This window comes from Halictus rubicundus, chromosome 3 (genome assembly GCF_050948215.1).
Source record: "Halictus rubicundus isolate RS-2024b chromosome 3, iyHalRubi1_principal, whole genome shotgun sequence".
NCBI classification, from domain to species: Eukaryota; Metazoa; Arthropoda; class Insecta; order Hymenoptera; family Halictidae; genus Halictus; species Halictus rubicundus.
This window is the reverse complement of record NC_135151.1, coordinates 4,318,689-4,333,231: the sequence shown is the minus strand read 5'-3', so window position 1 is coordinate 4,333,231 and position 14,543 is coordinate 4,318,689. Positions and strand designations below refer to the sequence as shown.

Sequence of the window (14,543 nt, the reverse complement as noted above, 5' to 3'; positions counted from 1 at the left end):
CTTTCGCGTAGCGGAACGTAAATATTCCATGTTCGTTCGAGAAATTATTCATCACTTTCGAACGTCAGCAGACAAATGACTTTCATTCAGTTCTGTTTAGAAAATACACGAGATAGAATCGAAATCGTATTTCGTGCATCAGAAATGGAGATTAAAGAAATCTAGAAAAATGTAAAAATTGGACAACCACGATCGTCAGTCTCGCGTATACGTATAATTCTATGGATTGTGGAAAATAAAGGGAAAAAAAACACGAACAAAAAGTCGCATTATTTATGGGACAGCCTAGCACAAACAGGGAAGAAGAGAGCTTTTTGGCGCGAGGAATTATTAAAATATCCGTACAACGTTCATGATGTTTTATGCACATAGAACTGCAGTGCTCTCCGATACGAGTGGCATAAAGGCAACAGGCATAAAGATGCTTTCCGATGCGAGAAGAATTCAGGGTGCGAAACGAGCGTAGGAGAACGCGGCGAACCAAAAACCGGAGATTCGATTGCAAACAGGCATTTTGAAAAACGCCCCTCGCGGAACAGGAAACAATGGGAATCGTTCGCGTATATACGGCATCCATTAGAAACTACGGAGAGACTACATTAGTAGGGGAAGACGGTGTGGCAGAGAAGTCTGGGAGAAGACCTCGGTCGCGAGCTACCTAAGCCCGACCCAGTTATTAAGGCGCTTATTCAATATTCGTGGTTATTTAGTTGCATTTCCTTCTATCGTGCTGCAAAGCCCAGTGTTTACGAAAATCTTTGCGGCGCGAGATACATGATCCAAGGATCGATGCAGTGCCGCGGAGGTGAAGTGCGAAAGGTATCGCGAGGTCCACACGGTGCCATACTTTCTGCTGAAACGCGTGCTGGTGTCCCGATTTCTATGCTTACCATGCAACGATGGGAGTCTTCGATTTTATACAGGAGATATGAAAACAATCGTTCGATAACACAGGAATTAAGTAAAAATTCTATGAAACACGATAATATTACTGATATTATATTGCAATTATTTTTATTCAATGAGGATTAAACTATTCGGGTGTGGTGCTAACCAAACAGACAAATACTGATTTACGTGAGTTTGCATACAGTAGCATGAGACAAATTGATAGAAACTGGCTGCTTCAGTATTCTCGAAAATATAGAAGTTAGTTTTTTAGTATATTTTGGTATATTCTGTTATATTCTACTATATTCTGGTATATTCTGCTGTATTCTGGCAGGTTCTGGTATATTTGGCTATATTCTGATATATTCTAGTATATTCTGGTGTATTCTGGTATATCCTAGTATATTCTGATATATTCTAGTATATTCTGGTCTATTCTAGAAGATACTGGTATATTTGGCTATATTCTGGTATATTCTCGTATATTCTAGTATATTATGATGTATTCTAGAAGATACTGGTATATTTGGCTATATTCTGGTATATTCTCGTATATTCTAGTATATTCTGATGTATTGTCGTATTTTCTAGTAACTTCTAGTATATTCTAGAATATCCTGTTATATTCTACTATATTCTGGTACTTTGTAGCATATTCTGGTATATTCTGTTATATTCTGGTAGGTACTAGTATATTTAGCTATATTCTCGTATATTCTAGTATATTGTGGTACATTCTGGTATATTCTAGTATATTCTGGTACTTTGTAGCATATTCTGGTATATTCTAGTATATTCTGGTACTTTGTAGCATATTCTGGTATATTCTGTTATATTCTCGTATATTCTATCATAGTATATTGTGGTACATTCTAGCATATACCGGTATATTCTAGTATATTCTAGCATATTCCGGTAAATTCTCGTATACTCTAGGATATTCAGGTATATTCTAGTATATTTTGGTATATTCTGGTATATTCTGGTATATTCTGGTATGTTGTAATATATTTTGGTATATTGTTGTATATTCAGGTATATTCTCTAATATTCTAGTATATTCTAGCATTTTCCGGTAAATTCTAGTATACTCTAGGACATTCAGCTATATTGTAGTATATTTAGGTATATTCCGGTATATTCTGGTATGTTGTCGTATATTCAGGTATGTTCACTAATATTCTAGTATATTCTGGGATATTCTGGCATATTTTTTGGCGCACAAACGATCTCCAATTGTCATAAAAATGTCCAGCCGTGACTGCGCGTGTAATTCTTTAATGTTGCGCAAACAGATTAGAAATAAGGTGAATTACCACTTTGGAAAACACTGCTGGAAAATCCGCCGGTGTTCTATGCACATTAAGGCTGGCCCGACGCTCGATTTTATTTCAATTACGTTGTATATTGCAGAAGCACGTCCGAATTGCATCGTGTGCAAATGTAACGCTATTATAAAATTTCTCGTACGGTGGAAATAATATACTAAAGCAACATATCGAATTAGTATCGAATTAAATATTGTTGACGCAACTTCGTCAATGCAACGGATTAACGCAGAAGAGGCGCAGCGAAACGTTACCACCGGCGGAATAAACTGCAATCATACTCTTCCGGGTATCGAAAAACATGAAATCTGAGTTTATTTGAATAAAATTAATTTCGTTAATGTTCGTGTTATTACTTAATGCGGCCGTTCGTTTAAAAAGATTGAGTTACCGATGGAGGGGGGGGGTAGGGGGAGAGATTCCGTTTCGATTCAATAATGTCGTACCACTCGCGGATTGTACCGCTCGCATAATACGCATTCCTGGCTTTGCAAGGAACACGAGACCCGCGATCCGCGTTTGTTTTCCGAACCACTTCGACCCACGAACGCGGTGTCTGCTTCCAGTCTCGTGTCATCGTTCGATCTCGCCAATTCCGGATACGCGAAAATTTGCGAACTCTAATTTCTCCCCTTTCGCTCGGGTATGTTGGAAAATTGAGCCGACGATTGAAAGCTGTAGAGCGTGACATTCGAAAACGGAACGCGTATCACGATATACCCGGGGGTACACAAGGACCGTTGTTTTGTCAACGCCATAATCGAAATGGCGGCAATGGCTCGCAACGTGTACTCCATTCTTGCGAATCAATCTAACAGAAGCAAACTTTTAGGAAAACGATAAATGACAAACATAAACGTTGTGATCTTAGGCGAAATATTAGAAACAACAATACGCATTGTTAACACTAGATTTACAGAGTAATAAAACTGACTACTTCACATCACTTTATAAAAATAACAAAAACGTATCCAAATTGTTAGCCATTCTTTCTTTGTAATATGTACCTAAAATAATTAATTTCTTGAATAATTCCTCATGGATGGTTCTTTGTGATTCGAGTAATCGTATTTTTAGTCCCGAATTGGGGACAACATTGTTCCCAGAAATCTAATGTACACCTTAAATGGTTTCTCAACCATTTTAACTAACAATTAGATATATCCAAAATAATATGCGAATGTCTGCTCGATGAAGAAGAACCACCTATCCGCGACTCCTGCGACTGTTTTAATGTTAACGTACAATGTTATTCGAGACAGTACATTCAGCATATTATTACTAAATACAGTAGCAGACAAATAAATGGTTTTCCGGGTTCCGGGTATTTATCTGACGGCCAATGGCAGGCGTGTTCTCCCCAGAGCGTGCTTGTTTATATTCTTGTAAACAACGCGTGCGTGAGAGATGCGTTTCCAATCGCTATTTCGTAATAATTTATCTGCTGGTATTTCCTAATTACGAGTAGCTGTAGAGTAATTGTACGAGAAGCGTGTCCTTTTATCCGTGTATTGTTACAAAGGAAAATATAGATTGTACAATTATACATTTTTGCTAAAGCTGTCAGTCTCCTTATAATATTTGTCGGATCTACTTGAATAAGTAAAATAAGTTTTGGGACTGTGGAAAAAATGTATAATGCCACATGCATACTTAAAAAGCATTCGCGTCACTGACTACGTGCTTGAAATCGATGATTGCTCGAAGTCCTCTTGAATTAACGATAATGCGGTTTTCATGTTTTACGAGGATGTACTAAACGATGTACACTCGTAAGAGCGGAGATGGGGGAAGAGGAATTAATCTTTCCGCGAGCGACTTGTATACATCTGGTTCGTTTCCATGATTTCTATGTATGCAGTGTTCTGCATCGAGCGAAATAGCGAAAGAAGAAAAGTGAACCTTAGAATTTCTACGTCTCCGCCGATGCGAAAAATTGTGCTGATTAAATTTTACAAAATATGCAGTGAAAATTTGCTACAAGCTTTTACGTGTCATTTTTCATAATATTACGAATAAGGAAAATGTCGGTTTTTGTGTTTCAGAAACGACGAAAATTTTTACCAGATTAAAATAGGCAAGGTTAAAGGCAACGTTTGTCAGATAGTGCTTTTCCTAAGCAATTGCTCATCGCTGGTGTTGTAAATTTGAAACCAGGTCGAGTGTCGTTAACTGATGGAGAAATGAGTGGATGTCGCAGTAGTGCTGCTAGGCAAGACAACACGGTTATTGAATTACCAGTCCAAAGAAAATTATGAATGATTGATATCTTCATCAAGCATCACCGATCTTTCTACATCATGAATTTCAGATCCGTCTGAATCCCTAAAGAGTTTAGTTAATACGAAAATGCATTCGACAACAAAGGAATCGATTGAAGGACTTCAAATTAATTATAAAGTACGAGATATGTGAATAACTTTTCTTGTCCTCTTTATTCGAGGCTTGACATGACCCCAGTGTCACGTTTCTTGAAAAGCATTTTTATACCAATCGAGGGTCAAGCTTCCTTCTGATAATTATTGAAAATCCCAAGACTTCTTATACAGGGTGTCCGAGTATTGATGGTGCAACCCACAGTGGGCGAATCTACAGGAATATCTACGACATGGCGCAACAAATTCGTGACTCTACGAAAATATGGAATAAATTTTGTTCCTTTAACGTCAAGTTCGCGTGTCTAGCATTTGCAAGACGTAGAACCGGTATGTCGTGAACAGACGTGTCGGCGAATTTTCAAGCTCGGCTTTCTCGAAAACGAGGCATCAAATGCAAGAATTATACAGGGTGGGTCGCCACATTTTGCCATCTAGATTTACGTCATTATTATTACGCATAGCAAACAATGTTTCAGATGAAGTTGAATGGTTTTGTGAGGAGCACATTCTGATGGTACATTTTCTTTTGTAGGTGGACGTGATAAGGACATATGAAGGACATTAATGTTTTTTTTTAATGGAATCATATATTTTTTATTGCATCAGCTGATGCTCCTTCGTATTCTTTACAAAAAAGTATTAACCTATTTGTGTAAAAAAATCATTGGTTTAGGAGATATTTTAATTGTAATGTCTCTTTACAGAAAAGGTTCAATGCGGTGACCATTTGCATCAGAACACTTTCTGAATCGAGAAGTTAATGACTCACTAATATTGTGTAGTGTATTTGATGTTATTTTGTTACACTCATCGATGATACGATCCCTCATATTGGTCATTGTAGTCGGAGACTCAGCGTACACTTTATTCTTTAAGTAGCCCCACAAGGGGTTATAGGGATTACATTATATATCAATGTTTGGGAACATTCGATTTAACGTATCCCTTGCTATTCTTGAATAATGAGCAGGGAAACCATCCTGTTGAATACACATTATTTGTCGTGCATGCAATGGTAAATCATCTAAAAATGTCCATAGAGTATTTGATAAGAAATGTGCATATTTTGGTCCGGTTAGTGATCCTTCGATAAAGTATGGACCAATAAGTCTAAATTTCGCAATAAGTAGGAGAGCAAGAATTATCAACACAGAAAATGTAAATATTTACATTGATAATTCTTGCTCTCCTACTACATTATCACATTGAATTCATAATATTGACCAGAAAGTCGAGATTTCCTAACAAATTAGAATTAACCCCAGGGTGGTCGTGCGAATTTTCGTAACGCCAGTGGTCACAAATATTATTTCTCCCTAAAAATGTCACTGGGTTCAAATGACAAGACACATATAATGCATTGTTTTTAATTCAGAAGGAGTAGAAGTACAATAATGGAAATTATTACATATTCATGAATAAACAATCTCTCCTTCGGTTATGAGTAAATAAAGTCGGTCTGTGAGACCGGGCGCGACCACTCTAGGGTTAAAATATCTCCTAAACTAATGATTCTTTTACACAGATAGATTAATACTTTTTTGTAAAGAATATGAAGGAGCATCAGCCGATGCAATAAAAAATATATGATTCCATTTAAAAAAACATTAATGACCTTCATATGTCCTTTACACGTCCACCTACAAAAAAAAATGTACCATCAGAATGTGCCACCCTCAAAACCATTCAACTTCATCAGAAACATTGCTTGCTATGCGTAATAATAATGACGTAAATCTAGATGGCAAAATGTGGCGACCCACCCTGTATTCCGTGTTTTCGTACTTATTTTGTCACTGGCACACTCGGTACGCAAAATGTTTAACATGTAAATTGATTCGAGACGAACGTCGAAATATTTTACGAAAAAAAACCGCCGTTATTCAAGGGGGCACTGCACATCAGTATTTCGCGATGGCGGGGGTTGGTTCAAACGAATGCGGGGGCGTTTCCCTGTCCTATGTAACGTATCATTTAACACATTGAACGCCACGTGGAAAACCAAGGCTGAGATTAGGAACGCGTTAGACTCGTCAAATTTTCAAGAATAAGTAAAAGTGAATCAATGATTGGAGTTACGTTCAACTCACGCAACCTCTTCGCCGAGCACAGCGTGAGTTAAACACAACTCACGTCGGTTTCGTTGTGCTGAATTACAGTACAGCCTCGATTATCCGAACCGATGATATGATGCAGTCAAACCTGTTTTTGTGCGGTAGATATGGACCGCATAAAAGAAACCGCACAAAAAAAAATATTCGAAAACTTCATAAATAGCTAAAACAAATAATTTTTTGCAACATATTAAAAAAAGTCTCACTTAGAAAATATGTCAAAGATTTACGAAATAGCGAGAAAGTGCTTTCCAAAGAAAATAAATAATTAAATTACACATGGAAACATTTTAAAAACATTTAATTTCTCATTTTAAACATGGAGAAATTTTCACAATGGACATAATTTAATACTACTCGTCGTAGTCCAAAACGCTCATGATGAGAACATTACAAGGGTGTTATAATGCCAACACCGTTGGCATTCATTTACCGTATAAAAAAATCGCAGAGAAAAGGACTGCACAAAAACAGGTTTGACTGTATGTGTACAATCTGTGTACGATTTATTATACAGTCCAACATACGATTTAGTCCAGTACTGTGACTAACAAGGAGTGCATCCGAACCCGGAAATTGAAAAAATTATGAAACTTTGGGGATATGTAGTGCATAATTATGCAATTATTTTTTCGACCTGAACTCAATTTTAGGGGATGATAAATTGATCCCTGAAAATTCGGCTATTTTTCTTCGTAACTCGCAAATTATAAAAGACAGGAAAAAATGTTTTCAAGACGAAAGTTCTTATTTTTAATGAGCACTATCGTCTGGTAAAACATTTATCGATCGTTTAATATAACTAGAAAAGAAAATCGAAAAATAGCCGAATTTTCACGGGTCGATTTCAACGTCTTGAATTCGGACGGCGAAAAAAGTTGCGTAATACATACCTACATATGCATTACATACCTCCAAAGTTACATAATTTTTTTAACTTCCGGATTAAGACTCTTCCCTTGTAATTAGACTGCGGATTTCAGAGCTTGCTTTAATATTGTATAATTCAATTACATTCCCACATGTAGCTTTGTTAGCCTGGAAAAAATAGCTAAAAAATATTACAATTGTCGTTCTACAGGTTTTATACAGTCACGCTTATTAATATTCGGACATTCTTAAAGAGACGATAACTTTTTTAATATTGGACCATACGTCTTGGAGTTTTCGGAGAAATTGCAATTGGTCGGAATTACATGAGAAAATAAAAAAGACACTTTTTAAAACTTTTTTATATGGGCTTATATTGAAAATTTAATAAATACATTTTGTAGATCTGTATCAATTATACATATTCTGAAAATTTCATCAAAATCGGTCAATGTTACAATGAGCTACAGTCAAACCTGTTTTTGTGGGGTCCTTTTCTATGCGATTTTTTTTTATGCGGTATATGAATGCCAACGGTGTTGGCATTGTAACACCCTTGTAATGCTCTCACCACAAGAAGATGCGCATTTTGGACTACGACGAGTAGTATTGAATTATGTGCATTTAAAAATTTTCTCCATGTTTGAAATGAGAAATTAAATTCTTTTTAAATGTTTCCATGTGTAATTTAATTATTTATTTTGTTTTGAAAGCACTTCCTCGCTATTTCGTAAATCTTTAACACATTTTCTAAGTGAAACTTTTTTTTATGCGGTCCCTCTCCACCGCATAAAAAAATTTTCTTTAATATGTTGTAAAAAATTACTTGTTATAGCTATTTATGAAGTTTCTGAATATTTGTTTTGTGCAGTTTCTTTTATGCGGTCCCTATCTACCGCACAAAAACAGGTTTGACAGTATAAACGTTTAAAGATGATGGAATTGTCGTCTGTCGCGATTTTCGGCCTGTAATCGTAATAAATCTAAGGATTCTTACATCTATCAATGTCTGTTGTTTTCTTCCGCATCAACCGATTTTGATGAAATTTTCAGAATATGTACATATAATTGATACAGATCTAGAAAATGTATTTATTAAATTTTCCATATAAGCTCGTATAAAAATGTTTTAACCTTTTGCACTCGAAGCCATTTCAACTCCAAAACGAAGCATTTCTTCCGAACTAGAATATTTCCCATCTATATATTTTTTTTCATGTTGTACATACGAAAATGGGGCAATGTACTCGTACAATACTGAAGTGTTTAGTAATTTATTAAATACAAACAAATTTAATAATGTAAAAAATATTTTGAACAATGATACAGCAATTTTTAGTGGCGCGTGTTAAGGGTTAAAAAGTGTCTTTTTTATTTTCCCATGTAATTCCGACCGATAGCAATGTTTCCAAAATTTTTTCTTCACGTCATGCAGTAAAGTAATTGTTCTAACTTTTCCAAAAACTCCAACTCGTATGTTCCAAAATTAAAAAAGTTATCGTCTTTGTAAGCGTGTCCGAATATTAATAAGCGTCACCGTATGTTCCCGTAAATCAGTCAAATAAGTTGATGCAAAAGTGAATGTCGAGTCTAGCTCGATACAGGGCCGGAAAGAGTAAAACATGCTAAGAAAGAAATCAAAGCTTTGCACAAAGATCCGCGCAGTCTAGCTCGAAGTAAACATCATTCTTCCTAATTGGTTCGGATAATCGCGATCTTCGACAGTAAAATTTTTCTTCCCGAAACCGGCTGAAATCACAGCCTGAAAAGATGAAGCCGGCTTGGGGCAGCGTTTTGCAAGAGGATCTCTCACCTGCTGCGTTTCGACAGCCTCTTTAACGTGCTCGGCGATCTCGGACGCCTTCAGGCCGGTTTCTATCGGGGCGACCTGCGATAGTCGTCGCGGCTGGGCCTCGGTGGTGAGCTCCTGGTAGCAGGACTCTCCGGATCCCCGTCTGCTGCCCGCGATGCACATGGCTCTCCGGAAGAGTCCGGCGACGACGGCGCACAGGCCGCATTGCATTCCCGTGGCGCTGCCTCGGCTGGACAAGGATCCACCATTGGTCCGTCGACGGGTCCGAGTCCCGCGAGAGCTACTGTCACGTGTTTGGGACGCCAGTTTTTTTTAAACCGTTCCCACTGTTCCCTCTCTTCTTCCTCTTCCCGTTTCTCCCTCTCTCCCCGTTGCCCTCTTGCCGCGAGTAACGTCGATGCTTCCGGCAACAGTCACACGATCGGTACAGCTCCCTCTCACCAGAGGATCGTGTCCCGACGATCTTTCACTCCCTCGTGTTCCTCCTCCATCGTTCCGACACCGTGTATATCCTCCCCGAGATCGCCACCTCGCAATACCCTCGCGCCCCTGGTCGATCGATTCCCTCGCGATTCAGGGCAGCGTCGCGTCATATCACCTGCACACGACCAAGGTATGTCGGTAAGAGGACCAAAGATTTCGCGAGCTCTAGGGAGGAGGAGCTTCGCTCGCTTCTCTTACGCTCTTCCTCTCTCTCTCTCTCTATCTCTCTCGCTCTCTGGGAACAACTATCGATTGGCGTGAAGTTACGTCCGATAGCGTCTAACGATGTCGATGGTGCACCGTGCTCGAGACACAAGGAGAGAGCCGGGGGCCGGATAAGGAAGGCCCTCGTGTGAACTCTCGTCGGTGCACCGCCAGTCCATCGGTTCGATCGCGGGGCAATTTCGATTCGGCGTGATTCGGCGCGGCACACGCGCCACGCTCTGCCACCAGCGGATACGTCGCGTCGCGTCGCGTCGCGTGGCGTCGTCTACGAGTATTTCGTACGCTTCGCTCCGTTATGACTTAAAATTCCGTCGAACGTCGCCGGGAAGAAACGGCGAATGTTCTCACCTGTTGGCCGGCCACAGACCAATCAATAGAATCGCGCGGAATTAGGTTAACTGTTCGTGCATCGACGACGGCACGTGTTTCACGCGGCAACCAGAAGGTTCCTAACCCGTTCCCCGACTCTTCGCCGAGCAACGCAGAGAAATCGCGGGGCTCGTGCGATTAATTGCGTCGGGTTCGAACGAGTCGTAACATTTTGTCGATCGTCTTTTCGCATCGTCCCGTTAATGGCACAAGACATCCGATATGTCAAGTAAACAACGAGATCCTCCCCCGCCCCTGGCGATAAGATACGCGAGAGAGAGAGAGAGAGAGAAACAGCATCACGGCCGCCGCGGTCTAGGAAAAGGAATAAAAATGAGCAAGAACAAAAGCCACTTCCCTCTCTTTCTCTCTCACACCCTCGGTCGACCGGCCGCGACCTCGATTTTTCAAGCAAGAGTTGTTTTCAGCTTACGGAGGCAGCAATTACAACCGCGTGGCCGGAGAGCCCACTCCGGAGGCATGGTACGCGACGGAGAACAAAACGAGGAGGAAAGAAAGGACCGGGGCGGCTGGTGAGCTCGTTTCAGCACGTTGCGCCGATAACGTTGTCTCGTCGTACAATTCGATCCCGCACGGTTACGAGCGAGTAGGAAGAGAGCAGCGTGTCGCCGTTATCGTCTCGAACGCGGAGGATCTCTTCCGCGTGCCTGGCCACGGGTTTCCACCCGGAATACGTTTCCGCTGGTCGCTCGTCGACGGTAAAAGCGCAACGGCGGACGACGCACGGGGACGATCGACGTGTCAACACGAATCATTTTCTCTTTATTGAATCGCGCGGCGGTAGGCCTAGAACGTCCGCAGAGACAGAGAGAGAGAGAGAGAGAGAGGGAGAGATAAGAGCCAGTAGCTCCTCGTCGAGCAATCGGATCGACCAGGTTACGTCCGAGAAGGAAACGCGAAGGAGGAGAACGAAGGGAGACACACCGCGAAGTAGACAGATGCGAACGCGATACTACCTTGCTCAAAGTGTACAAGGCCTGGCAGTTGTCGCACGAGAATGCCTAACTGGTACGCGAGAACGACGGGGTAACGCCCGCGCACAGATATCGTAGCTGGCGCCGCACCGGGACAAGCCTAGGAGCTCCATGACCGCGTGTTACGGGAACGGATGGCCCCCGGGCCCCGAGGCCCGGTGCCCGACGGGGCCAAGGAGCACGTTCAACGCCTTTCCCCCCCCCCCTGGTGGTTTCCTTCGTCGCGCACGTTTCTCTCGAGGAACGAGCGACGACCACCGCCGGACAGAGAGAAAAGTCTGTCTTTCTCTCAAACGCCGAAACTACGAAGCCGGGGAACAGCGCGACACCGTTATCACCGACTATGCACGCCGGCCGGCCGCTGTGCATGCACTGAAGCACTAGATTCGAGCGACGAGACTCGGCCGACGTTCGAGCTCGGCCACCGTCGGCTCCAGCCGCCGCTGGTCGGACCTGTTCGTTACCTGGCCACGCTTCCCGGTCAGACTACCCGAACCGAACCACCTACGAGAGTGGTTCTCACTACGCGTCGAGCTCTCGTCGCGAGTAGCTGCCGACCGACGCCATCGTTTCAACGTTGGCTTCGATACCCTCTCTCTCTCTCTCTCTCTCTCTCTCTCTCTCTACCTCTCTCGTTCGCTCTCTCGCTTGCATCGTTCTCTCTCGGTCTTGGTCTCTCTTTTCGGGAGAGAGGGAACACGTACGCGAGGAGAGGAGATCAATAACGGATCCCTCCCTCTTTTCGTCGCGCGTACGCGTACACCTCCGCCGCCGCCGCCGCCGCCGTCGCGTAGTCACCACGTATTTACACACGCACGTCCTGTGAGCCGTGCCAGCTTACTCTCTTCCAGGGCCACGTTACTCTCCCACTCGGAGGGTGACTGCTCGAAGGGTATGGCCGGAAAGGATTTCGCGGTCGTAAGATGCGTGTAAAAGATGGCCTCATTTATTGATCCTTTACGGATTTCATTGGAAAGCCGCTCGAGAGGTGTACCGACGGAAGGAGGGGGAGGGGGTAGGAGCGGCGGGAGGGGAGGGGGCGTTGCTTCGAATCTTATTGCGGTTTTAACCCCGGGAAGGTGGGCTGGTGCAACGCCGGCTCTTTCCATTTTATTTCCAGTTCGAACCTTGTGCAGATATTAATTTTTCCTGTATTATGTTCGCTCCTCCTTCGGGTTCCTTGTGGATTATTGTTTATTAATACGTTGCTTTCCCGCTACCTCGCAAGTGTCGTGCACTGTTGATGTCGTTTTAGCAATGTTGGTCCAAGGATTAATATCTTTGTACCTGTTTGTTTACGTTTTTAATTGTTAGTTGGGGGATACAGGGTGATCGAAGAAACTGTAGTTTGAATGACTACACGAGTACATCCGTTGTTAGATTGAAATTTTGAATTCATTTCTAGGTCCACCCTGACCCGTCGGCATTCTAGACGACCCGCAATGACATGTGTGTGTCATGTGTCTTCGTACGCAATTTCATGGTTCGTTCGGTGAAATTTTAATGATATCGTAACAGTTATACTTAATTCGAGTTGTTAGTCGATAACATTCGTTGTCTCCGTTATACATTCAATTCTCTTGCTGTACGTTTATTAGCTTGAGTCGGAACAGCTATGGATTCGTGCAGTTACGATGACTATAAAAATTCTATGTCTGTCTGCTGCTTTAATTTCGAGTATTAAGGTCAGATGTGCCCTAATAAATAATTTTACACGACCTATCTGAAGCATAAATTATACGATGGACGTCTGTCATGATTTGACTGGAGATCTTTGTGCAAATTCTCGTTGTCATTAAATATTTTACAAAAATCTGTAGAAGGAAGAAACTTTTTGCATCGACACAGAGATTCTTTATGGTGAATATGAAGTAATAATAGAATTAATTTTTGTTCATGCGCAGATTTTCTTGCACTTCACAACCTTACACGTACCATAAGTATCAATCATAGTTCTTGAATGGCTAGACTGAGGATATTTATGCATAATAAAACTGTTTTAAGTCAATTGTAGAACTTTCGATAATTTTACCAAGCTGACAATAATGTAATCTTTAATTCTCTGAATGCCTTCACGTCGTGCCATAACGTCTAGTAATCACTATAATATATCTGAAGTTTCTCCTTTCGAAAAACAGTCCACAGAATACGAGACGTCAATGTTTTACAGATCGTATGTTACACGATATTAAGACATCACCGCTCATTATAAAAATTAAAAACGTAATATTAAAAATTTAATTACTTATTATTTCATACAGCATTGATTGGCAATTGTCTTGCCACAATGTGCCGAGCTGGAATGATTGCTCGCGGGGAGACTCACGAGCAAAAAGAGCATCCCGCTGGATCCACTTCCGAAGTTCGTTATTCATTTTTACAAAACGATACGATGGAACAACTATATAAAAAGAAGTATAAAAGAGTTGAGTGAAATAGTAACAGCGACCGAATTCGTCTCCTAGCGACCGAATCGATAAATCAGATGAAATTGTTCAACGTTGATCAATTTCATTCGTTCTCTCTCTCTCTCTCTCTTTCTTTATGCTGTACAACGTTAACTAATCTGATCCTACGTTGGCGAAACATTAGCGTATCATCCAATAGTAAAAACACCTTTTCCCTTACTTTTGCGTTGCGCACAAAAAGGGTGGATTTTTTGCAAAATTTTAAGCCTCCAGCTACACGCGTTGAGCACACGTTTGTAATAAAACAAGCGGAAGTCTAATGAAATGGTGTATAAAAAGCTGTCTTTGTGCTCTCATGAAAATGGCGACTGTTTGAAACAGACTTTAATAAATGAACGTTCCATTGAATACATCTGATGTTACGAGATAATGTTTTCCCGTTGTAAATATCATTTAATGTTCGTGCTAATTAAAAAGCTCACGATGGACAAATCCTATTTTTTGTAATGGATTATCAACGACGAAGTAAATGTTATAAACAACAGAGGAAGCTCCAATTAAATGTAATTCGACTAGATTGCAGCTAACTGAGCAAACAAAATTGATACAATGTTTCAGTAAAAAATAAATTAAGGGAGTCGTTTTTGTCCTTCAAGAGTTACCTTAAAG

General features: G+C 41.1%; 1 protein-coding gene across 6 annotated transcripts in view; it reads right to left on the bottom strand.

The window, feature by feature from the left end:
* LOC143352446 (uncharacterized) overlaps positions 1-14,543 on the bottom strand; it is a 112,804-nt gene that overhangs the window by 70,982 nt on the left and 27,279 nt on the right. For 3 of the 6 annotated variants that reach the window (XR_013081932.1, XM_076784941.1, XM_076784944.1), the window contains exons 1-2: positions 11,449-11,966; positions 9,395-9,992 (exon numbers count right to left, since the gene is read on the bottom strand). The exons of 1 other annotated variant lie outside the window; for it this stretch is intronic. Coding sequence is in view for 4 of the 5 variants with exons in the window: in XM_076784941.1 (XP_076641056.1) it covers positions 9,395-9,604 (210 nt within the window). In the remaining variant the exon portion in view is untranslated. Of the gene's footprint in view, positions 1-9,394; positions 9,993-11,448; positions 11,967-14,543 lie in introns of those variants that run through there. 2 more of the 6 variants (XM_076784939.1, XM_076784940.1) reach the window with 2 other exon arrangements.